This window comes from Pteronotus mesoamericanus, unplaced genomic scaffold (assembly GCF_021234165.1).
Source record: "Pteronotus mesoamericanus isolate MK-2021 breed Mesoamerican mustached bat unplaced genomic scaffold, CSHL_Meso_final contig_73, whole genome shotgun sequence".
Taxonomy (NCBI): domain Eukaryota; kingdom Metazoa; phylum Chordata; class Mammalia; order Chiroptera; family Mormoopidae; genus Pteronotus; species Pteronotus mesoamericanus.
The window spans coordinates 10,130,911-10,153,852 of NW_026555245.1; the positions used below are offsets into that span (position 1 = coordinate 10,130,911).

Sequence of the window (22,942 nt, forward strand, 5' to 3'; positions counted from 1 at the left end):
CCCCGCCCCGCCGACTAGCTGAGTGCATCCCCTGGCCAGGCCAGCAGAGCCAGCTCATTAAGTGACCGCTGGAGCTCTCCGTAATGTGCCAGCTAGCCAGGGAGGCGCTGGCCGAGGAGGGGTCTCTCTAGGGGCCTCTTTCCCCACTCTCCCTCTTCCCACTTTCCGCTGGCTGGCAGTGCCTGCGGCAGAGCTTCCCTCTGCAGCAGCCCCTTGCACTTGGCTCGCACTTCTGGGCGCTGTCCATGGTTGCAGCATCTTTAGGCGCGCCACGTCAGGAGGCCGCAGCAGGGCCCTGCGATTGGCCGAGGAACCCCTGGCCATCCCCCAACACACCCGCCCCCGGGTCCGGGTCCCGAGCTCTGGTCCCGCAGGCGCGTGCCTGCGAGCTGCCAGGGCGCGCCCTGGGGCTCCCGGAGGCACACCCACTTTCCTTAATAGGGCTGAGTCCGTAGCCCTGAGCGGCGGAGGAGCGCAGGGGTGGGGCTGGGAGCCTTGGGACCCGACCGCTGAGGGGGTAGCCACAGCCTCTGCCGCCTCCGAGCGGCAGAAAGGAGCGGCTGGTCGCTGCGCCCCAGGCGGCCACTACCCGGAGACTCCGCTCCTCTCTCTCGACCGAGATCTTCCTTTGCCCCTCTCCGGGTACCCCTGGCCCAAAACTCTCGCAACGATATGGAAGAATTTTTGCAACGCGCCAAGTCTAAACTGGTAAGTTGAGGAAGCAAAGCTGTGAGGTGTGTGCGCCTGTGTGCGTGTGTGCGTGTGCGCTCGCGTGTGTGTGTTCTGATGGAGAATAAAGGGCATTGCAGTAGAAGAGGAAGAAATAACTTTGTCATTTAGTTGTCAGGGTATGCAGATTGTCCCCTGGAAAGAATTTCTGGAACTCCGGTGCTTACCGCAAGTAGTCTGTCTCCAGAATTCTCCCCCAAGCCAGCCAAAATGCCGAGCTGGGGGCGGTCATAACCTGGCTCAAGTTGGGTGCTGTGTGTCCAGTTTTGTTCCCTTCGGCCTGAGGTTGGAGAGAGGCAGATCCAGCCAAATCTGCATTTTGCTCCTGAAGGCTAGAGGATGAATGGGTGTGGTGCTCCCCGGAAACAAGAGCCCAGCCTCTGCAGATGCGGTGCGTGTAAAGTGTAAGAGGAAAAGGAGACTCTCTCAGATGGACAACACTGTGGTGATTGCTGCGGGGGGTGGGGAGGGGATAAGGGGACTACATGGTAATGGAAAAAAAAATACAAGAAAGATTATATTTAAAACAAAGAATCTCGTAGAACTGGCTTTAGCTGGAGGTGGTGGCAAAACATGAGTGAGGAAGTCAGAGTGTCAACTAGGAAGGACATGTGCCAATGCGCAGTTTATGCTAACACACCTCACACAGAGCTTGCTCCAGTGCGGGAGTTGGGGATAGTCTCTTGTGAACCATGTGTCTCTCTGGTCCTTATTCAGAGCTGTAACATGGGACAGAGAGAGAAGGGGAAAGCCCCAACTGTTGCTGCTGATGTGGGTTTTGCCAGACTGTTGTTCTCCTGGGAGGAGAACAGGACGGGGGCCAGCTATGTTTAACTGTTTCATTGTACAAAGAGTGGACCAAGAGTGTACACTGACAGCTGCTACATATTCTGGAATGACAGATTCTAGCAGTTTCCTAATTCCAAATTGTTTGGGGGCTCCAGCATAGCAGTAATAAACATAATGGAACTGTTTCTGTTTCAGCACTTGAAACAAAAGCCTCTGCCCATTTAGAAGCAATATCTTTAATGAACAGTGAAAGCACCTTTTATAGGCCTGGCATAGGAGGAAATGCATAATTGATGATGCCTTTAACCTTTAAACCTTAGAAGCCAAAATATAAACTCTGCATTAAGGTGGGTGACGTCTTATTCACAAGGCAGGATATTTGCAGGCTTGTTACTTGTAACTCACCCTAGAACAACAAAGGGAGTGCAGAGGAAAGTGTGATTCTTACCATGACTTAACTGTAAGTATCTTTTAAAAGACTGTGTAAGTTGATTAGTGCTAATATAAGTACTTTACTTTGTTTTCTACCTTAAGCCTCCCAGCGAGTTGAATGTTTGTGTGGGTTTTAGAACCAAGGAACTTTGTGATCGTTTCTGTGTTTGTTGCTGACCCCCCATGAGTTCTACATGAGCACACGAAGGAAAATACAGATTGTAGAAACTCACTTGCATTTCTGATAAGAGAAGTATGCTCTGTGTTCTTTGCTTAATAATGAGTGAGAGGTGGTCAAAAAGGAAAGTCAGTTTTGGCAGCTTATTTATTTATCAATTTTTTGCAGATGAAAATGAATGGTGATCAATGATAAATGCAGTTTTAGACCAGACCTGTACTCTGCTACCCTTATATTCATTTTAACAATAAAGATTTAGATTGTGGAGGGTGACCAAGAGGTTTGTATCATTTCTGAAGAGCAATTGCTGGAATAAAAAAAGTCTCTATTTCAGAGTAATCAGTTGAGAGTCATGTGCAAGTTTATTTACCGAATCCCTTCATTAGCTGAGCAATTGCTCTACATCATTAAAAAAAATAAAAGACAGGAAAAGGAAGTGGTTGTTTGAAATACTGTTCCCAATCTCCTGCTTTAGCCAGAACAATTACTGCTAATCTTGTTTTCTTTCTTGGAATAGGTTTCCTGTTAGAGATCTCAATTAGTCTTTCATATTCAGCTGCAGCAGAGGTGGTTTAGTGTCACATTTTCCCTGACAAATTGCGTGTACTGGGTAAATTTTATTTTTTTACTTAATATGCAACATTCATCTCTTGTAGTAGATAACCTTTGTTTTAGTGGGCATATTTGTTTAAGAGAAAAAAAATTATATCAATAAGTATGGCATTCATTTGTGAGTTTATTCATAATAAAATGGTAGGATTTTTAAAAATTAGGCTATATTTTGGGACATACTTTAAGGAGAAGAGAATCATCATGATGGTTTTCATTTAAGCTTTATTAGATCAGAGTTAGATAGAATTTAGATGTTATGTTTAAGCTGTTTTCCATCTGAAGTCAGTACAAATTTATCTATACTATATGTTAAGAAAGTTTAATTGGCAGATTTTTTTCTACCTACTTCACTTCTTTGATATTCTGTCAGCACGGTATGTATCTTTGAATGGTTTGAAGTAGTCAATGTCCTTTCCAAAGTCTTAACATAACCTAATCATCATTAAAGCTAGTTAATTTCAATAGACCAAAGAAATTTAAAACTCCAAAATTGGATTGCTATTAGCCATAGATAAAATTTCAATCATCGAACTTTGGGGAATTTGTTTGTGTGCCTTTTAATCCTAACTAGGAACACTTATTATTCATCTGTCATTGCGAGGGGAGAAGTTTTCCCATTCTAGGCCAGGCTCTTGGGTTGAACAGAAATCTTCGAAGTGGAAGGGATACTTTTGAATTTTTATCAGGTAGTTTGAAGATTATTTTTGTTGAAATTGGGAGAGCACTCTCTCAATTCTATTTATCATCCCAGTCTGGTTTCTCAAGTCCTTAAATTGAGGCAGATTCACGGACATAATCCCATCACATTTTCCCCCTAAATCACCCCTTCTGATACTACCTTTCATTCTGGAGAACAGGTGAAAATGATCTGAACAGGCAAAAGTAAACCCAAAGTGTGGCTTCAGAGAGATCGCCCCTCCTGGATCTCAAATGCTTCTCTGGGGGCCTGCCTTTGCCTTGTCAGGAAGAGGCAGCTTGGGTGCCTTGGAGCTTCTTTGTGAAAAAGAAAAACCTCAGCTGAAGGTGGAGGGCAGCAAGGGAAGTAGTCACTCCTGCAATGCACAGTCTGCAGAAACGCTACCTTCTCGGCAGATAGGGAATCGACACAATTATTGTAAAAACAATTAGAACAGTGAAGGAAGCAGTATCAGAGCTAGACTCCAAGGCAGTTGAGGTGGTAATCCAAGGATGATGTTTGTTATCTTGGCTCACTATCTGGTGTGAGAAACCAGCTATTTCTGATCTGAAAACACATTTTCCTTTTCTCTTGTCACTGTCCACCTGGCTTTTCTTGAACCCGTCTATTCTGAGCTGAAATAGGGACAGAGATCAAATCCTGTCGTTCTAGGTCTGCCCTTAAGTTTTAGCCATACTTTTCATCTTGGTTATACCAAGATGTCTTAGTGGTGTCTTAGTCCTTTGTAGTTCTACGTTTCTATGGTATGAGAAATTGGAGGCAGGTAGGAAATGGGAGCACCTGCCGTAGGCTGTAGTTAGGGAAATATCCTCCATTTCATAGTGGCCAGCTCAGAAGACTATTCACACCAAGACGGCCTCATGATGGCAGTAAATGGCCAAAGTTCTCATGAACTTTAGGAGGGGGGAAATGAGGTAAATGGGAACGCAGAGCCCTGGGATCTGGTTGGCAGGAAGCCAGGGTCCCTGCACTGGGTAGACTGGCTGCTGAGCCTCTCCCACTGCCCAGGCTCCGCCAGCTGATGCAATTGAAGCAGCTGCTCCAGGGTGGGGAGCACTGCAGCACACATGCCCTAAGCTGTAGGTCGTGAGCCAGCCTGGAGTGCGTGTGTGGCAGGAGTGTCAGCTGTCACTGGATGGACACAGGGCATATTAATGCCCCAGGAATGCTGTTTTCAAAAACAGGGTGGGGAGAGGATGAGCACTACAGTCTGGGGAATGTATCTGCCACTTCAACAGTGACAACTGCAGGTGAAGGGCTCACGTCGGCAGTGGGTATTGGTCAATATCAGGACTTCCACAGAATAAAAGTTCCGGGTGACCTGCATGTCAACTTATACTCTGTGGTATGTGGCATAGAGATAAGAAAATACATTCAAAACTAAATGAACAACCACATTAGAGTGTACAGAAATGAAGTTTAAAAAAGGAAAGAAAATATACTGTGCCATGTCTTTAGGGTAATCATCTAAATTGGAAATTAGAGGAATATATTTTTCCTGATTTCCTTTATGGGAGGAAGGTTGTGCGTGCCAATAAAAACATTTTTTAAAAATATTTTGTTTATTTATTTTTAGAGAGAAACGAAAGGAGGGAGAATGAGTGGGAGAGAAACATCAATGTGTGGTTGTCTCTCGCTCACCCCTCACTGGGGACCTGGCCCACAACCCAGGCATGTGCTCTGACTGGGAATTGAACGAGCGACCCTTTGGTTGCAGGCAGGCACTCAATCCACTGAGCCACATCAGCCAGGGCATTGGTAAAAACATTTTAAAAGTGAAAGTTCTATGCCTTTCAAAAGGCCGCTGTGGTGAGAACTAGCTATGATGGAGATGCTGGCAAAGCAGTTTCACTCAGAGAGCTGAGCTCATTCTCATCACTGTCCATGGGATCAGTCCCCTCCCCATCATAAGTGAGAGCTGGTGCATTTGAGACTGTGCCAGAGCATTCTGAGCAGGAAACTCAAGAACCCAAAGCACTTCTGTGACTGTGGCACCGCCCGCTGAAGGGCTGATGAGAAAAGAGCCCTTAATCGCTTATACTTGGAGTCAGTTCCATTTCTCACTGCCGGAGCTTTCAGACCATGAGCTGTGACTGTCCCGATCTCAGGGCCCACAGAGAAGACCCAGACTTTTTCAGTGTAAATCTCAGAGTGGATTGGCCTGCCTCAAAGCTAAAGAATTGGTCACTACCGTTCAGACAGCACCTTGGGTCTTAAAGGACATGGTCAGGTGAGTGAGTGATTTTGGGAGTATGCCATGTTAAACTAGGTAAAAATGTAACAGCCTTGGTCATATGTAGCATTTATCTGGGCTGATAGTAACATCATGGCGGGTCTGGCGTGCCTCTCCGGGGAGCTCTCGTAAGCAATGGTGCCTTGGCGATGGAGGCAGCACTCTTCCCTCATCTGCACTCCTCCCTGGAGCACTGACTGAGCAGAGAAAAGGGGGAAGGATGAGTATCATGGGTAAAGTCTTCAAAAGGGGAAAGAACATCTGAGGACCAGGGAGGTAAAGTGCATGGTGTTGCCCTGGTCATTGATTCCTTTTGCACCCTGGGGTTGATGGGAGAGTTGTGGAATTTGGAGTCTTTGAAAAGAAACTGGGAGGGGCAGGGCTGGTATATTCAGGGGGCAGCATTCACGTGGGCTTTGATATACAGTCATGGGTCCCACCGTAGCCTATTCGAAATCTCCGGCACTGTCGCAGATACATGTCTATCTGAGCCCTGCGGCTTTGGGCTTTGGTTTCCGGAGAAAAGTACTCTTTCTTCTTAAGAGCTCTTGGGAGTTTAACTGGGCACAATATTGCCCAGGAAAAGCAGGCCCTTGAAGGCTCAGTTAGAAAAACCAAGCTGATTAAAAAGCCATGGGTTTTTAATAGGGAAAATGATACCTATTTTGCAGGTTTATTGTAAATCAAAATAATGTACCTGCATAAAGCCCCCTAGCACAGAACCTGGAACAATGGTTGCTCCTTCTCATTTGCCCCCAAGTTGGTCCTTTTCTTCAGTTTCTTATCTCAGTGAATAGCATTATTATTCATCCAGTTTCTCCAACTGGGAATTTCCTTCTCCTCTATCCCTTCCCCACCTGTCACATTCCAGACACCACTAAGTCATCTGGGTGGAAGCGATGGCCTGCTAATCAGTTGGTCTCCTGCTGACCACTCTCTGACTTAATATGAGGTAGGTCACTTTGAAAGCCTCTTTCACACTTCTCCCACCTCTCCCTTAAAACCTCATTATCACTTTCCATTGCTCTTAGAAGAACAGACAACACTCTTAATGTGACCCTGGACTCTGGCCCAGTCTGCTGTCCAATTTCTGCTGGCTTTTCCTCCTGTCTCCACTTGGCGTAAATAGCTCCTACCTCTTCTGATTAGGTGAAGAAGAAGGGATGGCTTTGCTAAATAATCCCTCCCTACCCCACCTCCCCTATTTCATGCATATAAGCCAGGTGTTATTTTTTTTAGCTCACTTATATCAGCTTGCCATTATATCCTTATTGGGAATGTTAATTTGATTAATGAGTGTATGGACATGGGTATCTGTATGGTTTTGCTCACCATGGTATGTCCAGGGCCTGGTGCAGTGCCTGAACCTCAGTAATTAGGGGTTTTTTGGGGGAGGGGCAATGACTCATGCCATCTTATCCTTAATTAAGTACAAAATCTTCCTATTGTGTTACCTAGAGAGCTTTTCACTTACTGCTTTATTTGGCTGCCAGTCTCCCGCCTCTCTCCTCAGCAATGGCAAGGCAGTAGCTTTTTCTCGGGAAAGAGAAATACATGGTTTATTGCCTTTTCAATAGCAAAAATGTTGGAGAGCTGGGTGGCAAGGCTGTAGCTGTTGGCATTGTTTACCTGAACCACATCAAAAGAACCAGGATGTCTCTTCCTGTTGGTGATCACACCAATTCTTCCCAAGTTAGCACATCCTAGTACCATACACAGCTTAACAGTATCAAACTTGTTGAAGTCGGTAATCTTCCCAGTTTTCAAAATCAGTCTGAACGGTATGGTTCACTTTGATGAAGGGATCACAGTAGCGGATGGTGCGAGCATCATGAGTCACCAGATGAGAGATGCTTTTTGTGTCTACAAAGATATTTCTTATTTTGCACAACTTGCAGTTGGTCTCCTCAGGTGTAATATGATAAATAGCAAAGCCACTCTTAGTGTCATAGATCAAGTGGAAATTCTCTACTGTCTTATCAGTGCCGATGACATCCATAAAACCACCAGGGTGGGCTATATCATTTCAGACCTTGCCATTAATCTTACTGAACCACTGCATGCAGATCTTCTTTACCTCATTGCCTGTCAGGGCAGATTTAAATCTGTTCATCTGGAAAAGATGTGGGGAAAATATTCTCTCAGTTTGTGGGGATCAGTCAGTGGATGAGGAGAAAACACACCCATTAGTTTATCCGGCATCCAATGCTTTGGAGCTGCCACGTGCTTCAGATGCTTCTTGGAACCGTGATCCATGGCTGCGCTAAGCACAAAAAGAGCAAAGTGTTTTTAGACTGAATGAAGCCATAAGGCAAAAGTCTTACACAAAGTGTGACACATGGTAGTGGCTCAATAAAAATGAGTAAGTCGATAAACAGGTATAGACTCTTAGAGGTCTAAATCTGAAGAAGGGCAGGCGACAATATGCAGGCATCCAGATTGGTTGATTAGAAAGAGGTGAGAAACATTAAAGTCAACATGCCCCACAGCACTTCGTACATAGTATGCACCTCATACTAAATGCGACTGCAAAAGAATGAGACTAACTTTTATGCAAGACTGACTGGAATGTATATGGTCTTGAAATATTTTGGCAACAGGTTTTGTCTAGTTCAAGGTTCACCTACTCACATTTGAGAATTAGCTTTCCTAGTAATATATCATGCAGGGACATTGAAACAAGTAGCTGAAAGTAGACAACAATAAATCAAAATCGCATCTGTCTTTTCATCCTTTATGACTGGCGACTTCCTGGGAGCAGTGAGAACCACACATTTCTATACCCGAGCCCCTAACCTGGTAACCGTGAAGCAGCCTGTTGTCAAAGTTGCCAGCATGAATAATAAGATTCAGGAAGAATCTCAGAGAGCACTTTTGGATTTGGAGGAACCTTGGAGCTCCTGTTTTCTCCCTCTTCACTTCTTTTTCTTAAATGCTGAATGGCATGGTGGCTAATTGTGTGGACTCTGGAGCCCGATGTCTGATCTCAAAGCCTGACGTTGCCATTTTTACTTACTGTCAGGTGACTCCAGTGAAGCACATTTTGCTGAGCCTTAATTTTCTCATCTGTGAAATGAGAACAATAATATAGTGCTCCCCTTTTAGGGCTGTTGCAGGTATGCATGTATTAAGGTGATATGTTCTCCATCCATAGTAATAAAAGCATAAAAAGAGCTGCTGATGTAGAAGGGAATCATAAAGCCCTATTTAGAAACAAGGACAATTAATTCTTAGCTCCCTTTAGTTCAACTAAAATTTGTTGAATGTCTGTCTTACCTCTAGGAGATACATATTTACACTTAATGCTCACAATGGTCTTGCGAGGTAGCTATTATTTTCCCTTTATAGTCAAGGAAACTGAGGCTCAGTGAGGTTGGCCCAAAGTTTCACAGCCAGTAAAGAGCAGAGCCAGGCTTTGTGCTCAAATCACCTGTCTCCAATTCCAGGACCCTTTCCCTCATCCATAAGTACCTCCTCCCAACAGAGGTCCTGGAACATTTAATTCTTTTTAAGTAAAAAGAGAACAATTTCACAGATTAATAGGAGGGTTGAAAGGTAAGTTCACTTTGACCCAAGAGAAGTTCATTTCTCTGTATTGACTGTTTTATAGTAAAACCCCTCAGATAACCCTGACTGGTGTGGCTCAGTGGGTTGGGCATCATCCCCACAAACAGAATGGTCTCCAGTTCAATTCCCAGTCAGGGCACATGCCTGGGTTGCGGCCCATGTACCCGGTTGGGAGTGTATGAGAGCCAATCAATGTTTCTCTCACACATCTCTATTTCCCTCCATCTCCCTCCCTCCCCTCAAAAAATAAATAAAACCTTTAAAATCAATCAATAAAATAAAAACCCTTGTAATCAATCAATATTGAAAACCTGCTCTGAGAAAAATATGGTGCTGGGCTGTCTGTGATTTGGTGAAATGAATTGAGAGAATTTTCTCACTGTATGCCCATGTAAAAGAAAAATAAAAGACTGATAAATTACTTGAGAAAGAGGGTATGTAACTAACTATAGAGCAACCAAATATATTGTTCATATTTAGTAAATTTTGAAATATAAGAATGTGTTTTTTAAAAAAGAGTCCCTTATTTGCCACCAAGTTTTTGAGCACGTCTTTTGGTTTTACAGATTTCTTCTTCTTGTCACTCTCTTGCTGGAGACTAGAAGTTTTACTTTGAATGACTGATTGATTGTAAGGTGGTGAGCTCACCTCATGTAACACAGCTAGCAAGAAGTGCTGGCATTGGGACTCAGCACTCAGCTGTGTGGTCAAGTCCTGTGGCTTACTAGTGCCCCCCAAACCTGCTGGTTATATTGAAGATGCATATAAAAGCAAAGAAAAAGGGGGAGAAATGAAAGAAGGGGGTGGAGGTGGAATTGGAAGGGAAATAGGAGAAAAGAGAAGAATAAAGAGATTCAGGGGGGAAGCAAGTTTGAAAAGTGGTGAGACAGAATATTCTTCTAAAATCCAGGCTGAAATGAATAAGTATGAAGAGCAACAGTTCATGTGTCTGGAGTTCACTTATTTGGCAACATCAGCCAACCCAAAGTCTCCTGAAAACCGAGAGTTATGCAAAAAAACAGCTTTCCTTCAGGCAACTAAAATTGATTATTGAAAACATCAGTTAGTTCTATTCCCACAAGACAATGTCTAAACTCTATTTCTGAGCCCCTTTGTGAGACGATACCTGCAAAGCATTCAGAGACGGCTAGGTACATAACAAAGATACAGGAATGTTAGCTGTCATAACCATTGTCATTACTTAATTTGTGCTTTGACACGCTTGGTTTTTCTCAGCAGAGGGCAACGGAAGGAGAGGTTACCAAAGGCTGTAATTGCTGATAACTAACAATGGAGGAACTGCACAAACAAAACCAAAACCAAACAGAGCCCATAAGAAGCAGGTCCTCAATAAGCACCATTGCATCTGGTGTGGGGTAAACAGTCCTAAATACCGACACAGCTTCTGGGGCCGTAACATCAGCGAGGTAAAGTCCATCACTGATATTCATGGTAGTGACCCGGAATAATAAATGAAAAAGGATCATTTAAGCTCAGTGTTCCATTTAAGGAGAAATGTAGTGTACTTGAGCCATTTTGGAAAAAATTTCCAACTCAGATCATTAAAATAGAAAAAAATAGAAAAGAAATTGTCACATGGAAGCTAAGCTTTGGTTGTCTGAAAAAGTCCCTTGCGTAGGAGACCTTGTTCTTGAGTGAAACCAGATATGTGAAATGTCAGGGTGTATAACAAGTGAGTCAGTAGTCAGGACAGACAGTGACGGTGCTAAAACTGTGAGCCTGACGTGGGGAGGCAAAGATAGGCCTGAGGCATGTGCAGGATAGGAGAAACCCCACTCCCCACTCCCATTCTGGGTTCCCAGCTAAACCTGGTTCTGGACTCTACAGCAAAGCTGCGTTAAAGACCCTGGGCTCATAAAATAAGATCCCTAACAGCTTGAGCAGGAGGGGAAGCCTCCTGATGGGCTGTCGATCATTTGCAAGGTTTTTATGGAAGGGTTCCCATTCATAGGAGCCATTTCTTTCCTTTAGGTGAAAAAGCAGGACTTTAAGGATGAGTGGCTTTATTTGGCTTTAAAAAAATTCCATTTGTTTTGCTGAGAATAATAATCTAGCAATTAATTAAAGGGTACAAAACACATTTGTGCATGCTTGCCCCTTGCTCTCTAAAATGGAAAGGAAGGAAGAGCTGAGGCAGAAGTTTATCCTGAATGTAGAAACACCTTTACACTCTTCATACACATATTCTCTAGCAAGTGGTCAGTGGTGCTGGCCAGACTGGCACCTGGCTCTGGAAAGACAGAAGTGTCACAGCAGGTGGACAGATCAGCTGCTGCCCGCCATGGGTATATCTGAGAGGACACGTGCCAGCTGCTTCCCTGGGAGATAGTGTCCCAGGACCCCTCTCCAGGACAGCAAGGTGGCAAGTCTCTCTACCCACCCCTCTCCCCTGCCCTCATTCTCCGCTTCCATCTTCCCCCTGTTCCTCAGCAGCCTGGTTTCCTTTGTGTGCAGCATTTCCTGGCCAAAATACCGGGTAAGATTCTTTCACTCTTTGATGGCTACAATATAAACAGACTCTGAGAACCACTGCCTTTCAGAGGGCTGGATCCTTTCAGGGCAAGGTGAGCAGTATCTCAACTAATCCTTGTGGATTAATATAAGTTTAAACTTTATTTCAGATTTTGTTCTATGTTTTGACTGTTTTTCAAGATCTTTCGGAGAAATTTTTATTTGTTTCTTTTTAGGTGGTGGACAAACTGAAAACCTGGTTTTAGGAAATGTACAGAGGTCACAGAAAAAGTAAATTAAGAGAGATAATTTTATCCTCTAGCTGAATGTTTCTTCTATTATTTCATTGTTCATTTGCTTTGTGGGCTTCTAACATAAAGCCATGCAGGAATCAAAGTGATTCCAGTGGGTCCGTATTTGTGTCCTTGGCTGATGCCCTTGGACTGTGGCCTGAAGTGCCATCATCCTTGGCTCCAGGCTCCAGAAAAATCGACATAAACTCATGCTGGTGGATGCAGATCAAAATGCCTTTCCAGAACTGGCTTTTAAAACATTTTGAAAAATTCATTAGCCTTCCAAAGCATTAGGTCAGTCCAAGCTTTATGGAGGAAAAAAGTATTTCATGCCAAAATGGCCTCCTGTAATTTGACATTGCTGTAAAAACCAGCACACACTCAAAAGAGTTTCATAAGCTAGCATTTATGTAGACTGCTTTGGTAAATTCACAAACACTGCCATTTATTGCTGGTTACTACTGGCTCCTTTGTTGGACTTTTAGCAGGATTTATATCTAGCCACCTTGATCACTATGTGATCACACCCTGACCTATCACTTCAAGGAGTGGTGTGGACAACAAGCATCATAGTCCACATATTTATACAAGATTTTATAGCCAATAGATTTTTACAAGGGATTTCTTGCTGTGAAACTGTTATTTTAATCACAGACCTTTACATTAAAACTATTATAGAAGGATATATCTTTAATATTGAGACAGATGACTTTAGACTTTGTTTATTTTCACCTCCTGGTATTATGTTTTAGGCTTCATTTATTTATAAAATAATAAATAAACATTAAGGCAAATTTGGGAAATAGAGGAAAGCTGAAATATGAACTGTAGGCAATAGAAAAACTAAAAAATAAAAATTATTCACTTTCATTGAAGCATGACACTTGGCAATATTTCTTAGTCTTGCTTTTCTTGTGCATAGGGTTAAAATGGAATATTCATATATTTTGATATCTTGATTTTTATTTTACTTAATATTATTTATTACATATTTCTCTATGTTATTGCATAGTATTCCAAATCAACATCTTAAATAATAGCATACAATTTAATAAAAAAGATATACTGTAGTTAAACATTTTGATTATCTTTCCTGTTTTGCTATTGTTAATTGCACTAAAATATTTTTGTACCCAAACTGTTTTATCCTGTTTAGGATTATGTCTTTAAAATAGGTTTTCAAACATGTGCTTACTGGAACAGATGATATAAATATTCTTAAGATTCTTAATGAATTTTTTCAACTGGATGCAATCCACCAAATTTCAAGACTCAGAGAGGTTCAGAAAGGTTAATTTGTCCCGTAGAACATTGTGACAGAGCCAAGCATAGATTTCAGGTCTCTTGACACCTAAGTCTGTGCTCTTGACAGGCTTAACCCAGGCTGTACCATATAGTGGGGAGAGTACTATACTAATTTTTAAAATATTGATCTGAGCAAATAATCTGAAGCTGCCTTGCTGCTAAATTAAGGCAATCATAATACAACTTTTGCTTTACCGTGTGCAAATGTTATTTGAGATCGTGAGGTACAGCCTGACTAGAGATGCCACTTTTTTTTTCATTTCCTCTCTTATTTCAAAAGGATTGAATCTTATGGTACAGTCAAGCCAGTTGCTATTATAATGGTGTGGTAATTCAAGTGCCATAGTACTGCATTCATAATTACACCCACATATGCGATCTCATTTGATCAATCTTGAATAGGACACATTTTATATTTACATCACAGAAGAGAACAAGGCCAGAAAGGCAAAGTGCAGCCTTCCTCAAGAACATTAGCTGGTAAGTGGCAGAGTTGTCCGTAGAATCTGTCTTTTGATTCCCAAGCCTTTTATTCCGGTGGTATATCTGTAAGAACAAAAATTGGTCCACACTTTGAAAAGATAGTTTGAAAGTTTCATTGATAGTTTGGTGGTTTGGATTCAGCTTCATAAAAGAAAAGTACAGGGCACTTTTCCAAAAGGATAATATCCAGGAAATGTATTTGTACTGAAGCTGTATTGCAGGAAGCACACAGGAAATCAAGTCCATGGAGCTTTGGAGTTTTCATATGATGGGCTCTAACAGTTTGCAAGTGCAAGATTAATGAATGTGTCTTTGGTGGAAACATGCTGAGCTTCACAGGCACTGGGGACCAATGCCACCTGCGATGGGAAAGACGGCTCCTGAGAGGCAGGTCTCTGGAGGCCTGTGGGCTTTATCCCACATACCTGTAATGGGGGCAGCAGGCAGCTGGATGGTGATTATATTGACTTTAGTTGGGAGTTCCATGTAATGGGGAGAAGGAAGTTTAATTGCCTGTAACACCAGCTCTTTCCTTGCTTTGGAGGAGGTGTAGTTCTGTGAGTCAATCCCTCTCTCTCTCCCTGCCTTCACCCCACCCCCAGGTGTGGGTGTCTGTCTGACTATCTCTGTATCTCTCTCTCCCACTCTTTCTCCATTCATATCATATTCATTAATTGGCCAAAGCCTATATGCATCCCATACTTATGCAATAGAGGGTAATTTTAGTTTACTGCAATTTAATGTAGTCTACACTGAATTCTTCTTTTTTAAAAAACTCACACTAAGAAACATATGTCTTGTAACCTGGGTCTGACAGAAGCCACATGATGGCTAAATTCAGTACACACAAAGATGAAGATGCATTAGACACATTGCCCATTGCCCCATGAATAGAGGTCCTGGGTTGCCTGTATTTTTCAATCTATTTTAAGAGTTAAATTAATTCACACTGAAGAGAAAAGTGAAACATCCACACATAATTGAAAGGAAACTTAGTGATATGGAGCTCAAGTTTAGTCTGGGCTTGAAATTCTGCATTAATAACTGTTTTGGGTTTATATAGGACATCAGTTATCCTAATATGATTTTTTAAGATAAATTTATTGTCTACAGGATGGTTTGTATACAGTATGGTTTGTATACAGTATGGTAATTCATTTATAGATGTCATGTTTGGAAGCTATAATATATGCCTAGGGAAATATACGTGGGATGATTTTTTTTTTTTTGGTTAGTGTTGGGATGGGAGTGGAAATCACTCTGAGACATTTGCAGTTGTTAAATCATGCAAATCTGCTAAATAATTAGCATGCCGTGGGGCAGGAGGTTTTGGAAGGAAACCCATGTACCACAACTCTTCACTATCCAACTCCTTTCTAAATACACTTCTGCTTTGTTATAGACAAAGAACAGAGAACGTGGAGGGCCAGATGGGAACACTCAGGTTAAGCTAGTGTCTTGCCATGACCAATATCCCTTGCTGGGTCTTCTCTCTGCCCTGATTTCCTCAGAACATCTTTATCATGCTTCTTACCCATGGCCTCACCCTTCAGCAAAACATGCTCTTGTCCACAGTGCAAGGTAGTTAACACCTATCAGTATTTACTCCTTCATGGCAATCCTCAGAGATAGGCACTATTATTCCTGGTACGTAGAGCTAAATTTCTGGTATGCTATCTATACCTGAGAGTCTCATATTTCCATTTCAACATACCTCAGGGAAATGAAACACTTACTTCAGGAGGAGTGGTCATTGTAGCAGGGGCTTCTTAACTTTCATGTACATAGAAGTCATCCAGGGGTACTGTTAAAATGCAGATTCTGATTCAAACAGTTTGGGCTGGGAGCTGGGATTCTACACTTCTAACAAGCTCTCAGGGGCCGCCAGGCCCCCAGACCACAACTTGAATAGTAAAGATCTAGGGCATTGATTGGCTGGGGAACAGGGGTCACTGTTTATGGCCCCTTTAAAATATTCCTCAGAATCTTCAGGGGGCTTCCCCCAACTGAAATGGGATGTTTCTCCCAGAGGAGGTGTTGCCTTCACTTTCCTTCTGGCCTCACAATGCAATCGCTTTGCATGGGGACGCCTGATGGAACAGGTGCAGCTGCCTTCTAGGGTGTTAAAAATCTAATGCAAAGGAAGAAATCTTTAGTGCTTTTGTTTCAGGCCAGACACAAACTGGTATGGGAAAATCTCTTTGCAATTTACACCACAGAGACAGCCATCAATTTGAACTACCCATGAGGCAGACCCTGCCCATAATACATGTTTTTAATATGTATTGCTGTTAAAAGTATTTAATATCTCTTATGCTCTGCCAATACAAAACATAGGGCCACAAACATGTTAATGGGCTTCAGGGAGGGACTGGGAGGAGAGAACTGAAGGCAGGGCAGGGTCTTAGGAAACACAGGGCTCTGAGCAGCGTTCCTTGAATTATCCCAGGAGAAAAGCACCCCTGTGGTCCCAAGGACTTGCTGCAGGAAACAAAATATTAGAGTCAAACTTTCTTTTCTTTCAAAACAAAACCATTCACAGTTTTTCTCACCACTGTTTGGTCTCTTTTTTAAAATATAAATTATTTTAAATTTTTCTTCTCACTTTTTGACATGGTCTTTCTGGTGGTCCTTTGGTGTCCAGGTACTTACTTGCTGTCTGTTCTCTATTGTTGGTGGCATGTGTTTATATGTGATGCTTTGTTATGGATGGTGTTCCTTTATTATTTATGCCTTTCCTTTGCTGATGGCTTTTGCTTAGTCACTCTGCTTCTCTGGTGTGTTCTTTGTTCACATTCAATTTCCTACAGCTCCTTTGCTCTTTCCAATTCTTTTTCACTTAACACAGAACTCTGTTTCTCTTAGAAGGCAAGAAGTGAAGAGGGGCTTTGGAACCTCAGGTTTTGGGGGATGATCAGGAAACCTCTTTGATTTTTTAGGAATCATTTTAGATACCGCTTTATTATCAATCAGCTCTCACTAGGTTATGCTCTGGTAGCAAAAATCTCCAACATCATTGGCTTTCAACATCAAAGGCATATTTCTCGCTCATGTTACAAGTAGCTGTGGCTCCAAGTGCTGTCTTCATTCTGGATGCAAATGAAAGGAGCAACAACTGCATGGAAGAGGCTGCTCTCAGGCAGAAGAAAAGTCGGAGAGCCTGTAGGGTCCACTGTTGGTTCTTAGAACTGGAATAAGCCACTTCCAGTTGTATTGCATCAGCCAAAGCTAAGTCACATGGACGAGCCCATAGTTAGTGGAGCAGGAAGTATACTCTTCCAATAGGCATTTACTGCAAGTTATATGGCATCTCTCAGGGACATATTGTTATCCTTCTATAGGAAGTAGAGTTAATAATTAGGGATAATATTTCTGTGTATTATATGCTTTAAAGCTAGAATTCGTACTGCCAGGTGGACACTGGACAGAACCACACTTGCATTCTACCCAATGGTCATATCAGTGGGTAGGTATTCACCAAATAAAAACTTTGATTAAGAAACCTGAAATAATTTGGCATTTTTAAATATTATTAATCAGTAAAAATCTCCACTAACTATTTAATCATCTCTCATGCCTTCAGATGAGGCTTGAACAGGTTGTTTCTGTGGCACATTTGGGAAACTTTAGGTTGCTTCTGTTTCCTATGTTAGGTATGTGGGGAAGATAGGTTAACTTTTCCAGATCACCAGGGAAGGGTTTATGCAACAAGACTGCCCAGGAAAATCCTTTAAGTTCTCTATGCTTCAGTTTCTTTATATATAAATTTGGAATTACAATCACTGTCCTTTATAGGGGGTCTTGAGGATTAAATAGTAGATGCAAAACTCTTAGAAATGTGTTTGACACATAATGAAAATATTTGAATTTTGCTTTCATGATGGTGGTGATGATTTCTACCAGTGGGGTATTTCAACCTCTGAAAAACATATTAGGAATTTCAAAACCATCAATTTTAGAGATGATAGACAACCAGACTTATGTTTCTAAGTTTAAGGTTTACCTATAAATAAACTAAATCAAAATTAATACAGAAAATAGGAGCTTAAATTCCTGACCTTTCAATAAAACTAGCAATAATTTCTCTTGGAGGCATTGATCTCTAGGTTGGGTGTTCATGGCCCCCAGTCACTTTGTGGAGTGAAAGTCCTTAACGTTCTCGGTTCATTTGGTGACTAGAGTGCATTTGGGGCTGTGAGACTTGGGACAGCTGCATGGTTTGCTGGGAAATTCTGGACCAGCAGAGAGGAGAGGCACAAAACTCTGGCCAGAAGTCAGTGGCTTGGCTCTGGGGGACCGGTCTTGGGGGAAATGTGTAGAGATAGTGCTCTGTGGGGAGTTTACTAGGGAACAGAATGAGGCTGCTGGTCTCAAGGGCTGATTTTTGTCTCATCAACTCAGTCTGAGCAGCCCCAAGGAAAAAGGAAAGACTCAAGGGTCATGGAATCAGAATATTGAGTTCAGTGACTTCTTAACTGTATGAACATTTTACCTCCTTGGGCATTGGTTTACTCTAACTATAATATTATTTAATATTCACCTAGCTGTGACCATGTTCAAGAGCATTTTATGAATATATGTGTGTGTGTATATATTCAAGTATACATATATATGAATATGTATATATGTATATATATGCATATATATGTATATATGTACATATATATGCATATATACACATATACATATATACATGTGTATATATTCATAAGTATTCTTTATTCACTAAAATAATGTTATTTTCACAGTAACCTTGTTTGATAGATATGTTTATACCCATTTTTCAGGTAGATAAACTGGGGCAGAGAAATATGACTAACTTGCCTACACTAACACAAGCAGGAAGGTGTGGACTCGGGTTTTGAACCCAAGCAGTCTAGTTCCCAAGGCTATGTTCATACACATTATGCTTTGCTGCCGCTTGATAAAGTCAACGCTTTATCCAGGGTTGCTGCTGTGAAGATTAAATCTCTTCATCTCTTCTAAATCCTATTCCACTACTTGTCCTATAATTAGTAGGTGTTCAGTAAACATTAATGGTTGTTTCCTATCCCCTCCCCTCTCTGCTTTTAGCTCTCCTGGGAGACACTAGGGAACTGGGACTAGTGGGGTGCCTGGGAATGGGATTTTAAAGTCCTGCTTATGTCCCATTTACTTCCGGAAACTTTCCTCCACCGTTCTAGCCTTTACTACACCAAACTAGAGGGTGTGATGTCACCTTGTAAAGCAGGCCCCACATTAAAAAGAATGATGACACAGTTTGGTGTTCTTCCCAGCACACCCGCATATCGGCATATGGAAACCCTTTTCTCCAGTAACATGTGAATGGTCTTTACATGTATTTTTTAATTTGCTTTGAGTGTCAATTTTTTAAAAAGTTACTTTATTTTTCCCTTTTGCTTTACATGGTGTGAAACTAGGACAACTTCTCTCCTTCTCTTGGGATGAATAACCACTAAGCCAAAAGGTGTGGCACATACAGAGCAGCTGCTGCAAAGAAACACATGAGAATCCTCTTCAGTAATTGTTTCCTTCATTTTGTCTTCTGCTCTTGGAACTCTGGTTCCATATCGTCCTTGTGACTAGCGATGTTTTAGAGGCAGAATTTTGTCTTGGAAAAAGAAATGGCTGCAGAGAATATTGAGACTCGGATTTGAGTACTTTCCCTTCTAGGTGGGAGCAGTGTGACCTTGGCAAATCGCTGGTCCTTTCTGGACTCAGTTTCTGCAATTGCAAAATGAAGAGTTGGGATTAGTTCAGCTGTTATAAACCAGGAGCTCTAGCATTTTGAGATCTCCCAAGACAGGGATCCACTTTAATATTCCCAAACTAATACTGCTGTTAAATGGTAGATAAGAAATTGCAGAACATGGAGTCCACAGAGGAAAAAGAAAATTAAAGGAATCTCTAGTGGTGAGAGATTGGGGAACAAGAATCAGTTCTTTATTTTTCTTACAGCAACTTCCACATGGTTGGACAAATTATTCACATCTTCTCATCTGTAAAATGGGGATAATTTAGACTCTATTTCAGAGAATTTAGAGTCTCTGTGAAGATTAAATGAGAAAGAGCATATGGAGTACTTAGCCAATGCCATTTAATGACTGTTTTCCTAGTCTTTAATGTGGGTTCAAAATTACCCAAGGGGGATATTTTGGATTAAATTAGCTTCTACTAGGTTATGTCATAAATGCCCTTAACTCCATGATGGACCTGGGGTTCTCTGAGGTTACAGTGAACCTAGGGATGAACCAGTTAATTCCCACTTTCTCAGGAACTGTAACCCGTGTGTTTTGTGCAAACCATTCAGCTGGATATGCCATCAATTGGTAAAGTCTGGACACAGACAAAAATAGGCCAATGGGGAGAGGAGAGGAAAGGGATGAGAGAAATATATGGAGACCAAAGTTCTTAAGACAGAACATCATTCTTCATACATGCTGTTTATAGCACACACACTCAGTGATAACTGCTACCATTTAACCAGGGCTTACTATGTGCCAGGCACTGTGCTAACTAATTTGCATACACTATCTTTTTAACTTTCTTAGCCAGTCTATAATCTATCTTTTGGCTAAAGGAGGTCACAGGCCAGTCCATACGCAAAGGGTGAAGAAATAGAATTCCCCCTTCTCCTGGTGGGAGGAGCTGCTAAGTTTCATTTTAAGCGCATGGCTAAGGAGAGGAACCATTTTTGCAATCATTTTGCAACAGTCCACATGGTATAAATAGTACAGAAGATCCCATATTTCCCTGGAGTGACTTCTGTGCCCAAGAAAAGGGGGTCAGGTAGTAAATGCCTCCTAGCAACCTGAGTCCCTTCTATTACAGATAGAGAGCAAGAGACAAGAAAACTGAAATGTAGTCCAATTGTTTGATATGCTCAGGAGCCATTTTGTAATTATTTGGGGAATTTCATGTTTTTGAATTCACTTGGGTGCTCATGTTCAAAACAAGCCCCAAGCTAAGAATGGCACTTCACTCTTATCTCAAAGCTCTGCCAAGTGCTGTAGGGTTAGTGTGGTAACCAAAGCTGTAAATGCTTCTAGTAGTCTTTTCAAGGGGGAGAGAATGAGTAATGAATCATAACTTCTAAAAGTAAGCAAGGCCACAGCTTACCAAATCATGACAAGGGCTGGGCAGGGCTGAACAGTGTTATCCAAAAGGTGGGATGTTTTGTATTGTAGGAAATAAGATGATATAACATGAATCCTTGGATGACTGGACCTGGTTTACTAATTTTTTTTCTATTTGCAAACGTTTCACATTTACTAGTAATAATACAGTTTTCTTTGGAAATATGTGTTTATATTAAAAAAAGTGGGTCAATTAAAATGTAATCTGTGAATAGGGCAAAATGATAGTGGTAATCTGTGGATGTGGCAAAAATCTTGAAGGTGGCATGTGAATGATTCCTAGTAAATAGAACCACATGTACAAAATCTTACAGAGGCAGGCCCTCATACAAAGTGAGAAAATTAAGCCTGAAAGAAGTTGCAAGAAGTATTGTTCCTAAAAAAGAGCAGATCTGAGCTATGACCCAGGCCTACTATCACAAGTCTCCCCCACCACTACACTATATATAACTCATGCCTCCTATTTTTATTTTATTTACTTTTTAAAATTTTTATTAAATTTATTGGGGTGACATTGGTTAACTACTCATGCCTTTTAAATCAACAACCTGAAATGAAAAACAAGTGCAAACACATTTTATTAGGAAATATTACAAAATGAGTGCTATGTCCCCCCCATTGACAATTAAGCACTTTATACGTTTCGTGATAAGAATGGTGGTTATAACTATCATACATACATTAACATTCACCTAAATATTTGGGGGAGCTGCTTCATAACTTTTTTGTAGATTCAGACAATAAATAAGAAGCAGAAGTCTGTAATATATTATGACAAATCTTGACGGGTATTACCTTATAAACACATACTTGAATATTAATATTAGATTAGAGAGCGATATCAAATCAGAGATCATATATGTGCCCTTAAAAGAATGTGTGAAGATGAATAATTTGAAACATATATGGAATGGAACACATAATTAATTAACAATATTTATGGGATGACATACATGGAATCTATGCTGCCATGTGGATGAACTTTGAAAATATTATGTTAGGCTAGTCATAAAAAGTTACATAATGTTTGATTCCATTTATCTGAAATGTCTAAAATAGGTAAATCTGTAGTGACAGATTGTAAATTGGTGGTCACTGGGGGCTGAGGGAGAGTAGTGGAAAATAGGAAGCAACTGCTTAATGTGTACAGTGTTTCCATTTGGGGTGCTGAAAATCTTTTGGAATTAGATACAGTGGTGGTTGCCCAACATCATGACTGTACTGAATAATTCACTCTTTTTTGTGGTTAATTTCACATTCTATAAATTTCATCTCAATTAAAAAACCCCAAATATACAAATATATAAACATATATATTGAATATATATACTTACACACGTGCCCATGCATGGCACTCTTGCTTTTATTAGTAGAGTGCTTTGCAAACTTTTGGGCTTTTTTCATTTTTTAATTATATTTAATTGATTATGCTGATTACAGTTGCCCTGATTTTTTTCCCCGTTGCCCTCCTCCACCCTGCACTCCTCTCTCCCTCAGGTAATCCCCACACCTTTGTTCATGTCTATGGGTCATGAATATAAGTTCTCTGGTTACTCCAGTTCCTATGCTGTACTTTACATGTCCATGGCTATTCTGTAACCATCTCTTTGTACTTCTTAATCCCCTCGCCTCTTCATCCATTACCCCACACGCCCCTCCCATCTGGCAACCATCAAAACACTCTCCGTACCCATGATTCTATCTCTGTTCTTGTTTACTGAGTTTGTGTTTTAGATTCAATTGTTAATAGATATGTATTTATTGCCATTTTATTGTTCATAGTTTTGATCTTCTTTCTTTTCTTAAGTAAGTCCCTTTAATATTTCATATAATAATGGTTTAGTGATGATGAACTCCTTTAGTTTTTTTTCTTATCTAGGGAACTCTTTATTTGCCATTCCATTCTAAATAATAGCTTTGCTGGGTAAAGCAATCTTGGCAGTAGGTCCTTGCTTTTCATGACTTTGAATATTTCTTGCCAATTCCTTCTAGCCTACAAAGTTTCTTTTGAGAAAT

The 22,942-nt window shown here is 41.2% G+C and overlaps 1 protein-coding gene and 1 pseudogene across 1 annotated transcript in view; one reads left to right on the top strand and one right to left on the bottom strand.

Moving 5' to 3' along the window:
• The first annotated feature begins 503 nt into the window (after positions 1-503).
• Positions 504-22,942, top strand: part of PRUNE2 (prune homolog 2 with BCH domain) — a 243,896-nt gene continuing 221,457 nt past the window's right edge. The window contains exon 1 of the mRNA XM_054583007.1: positions 504-708. Coding sequence (XP_054438982.1) covers positions 673-708 — 36 coding nt within the window. The 5' untranslated portion in view covers positions 504-672. The remainder of the gene's footprint in view (positions 709-22,942) is intronic.
• Positions 7,149-7,926, bottom strand: LOC129078247 (40S ribosomal protein S4-like; annotated as a pseudogene).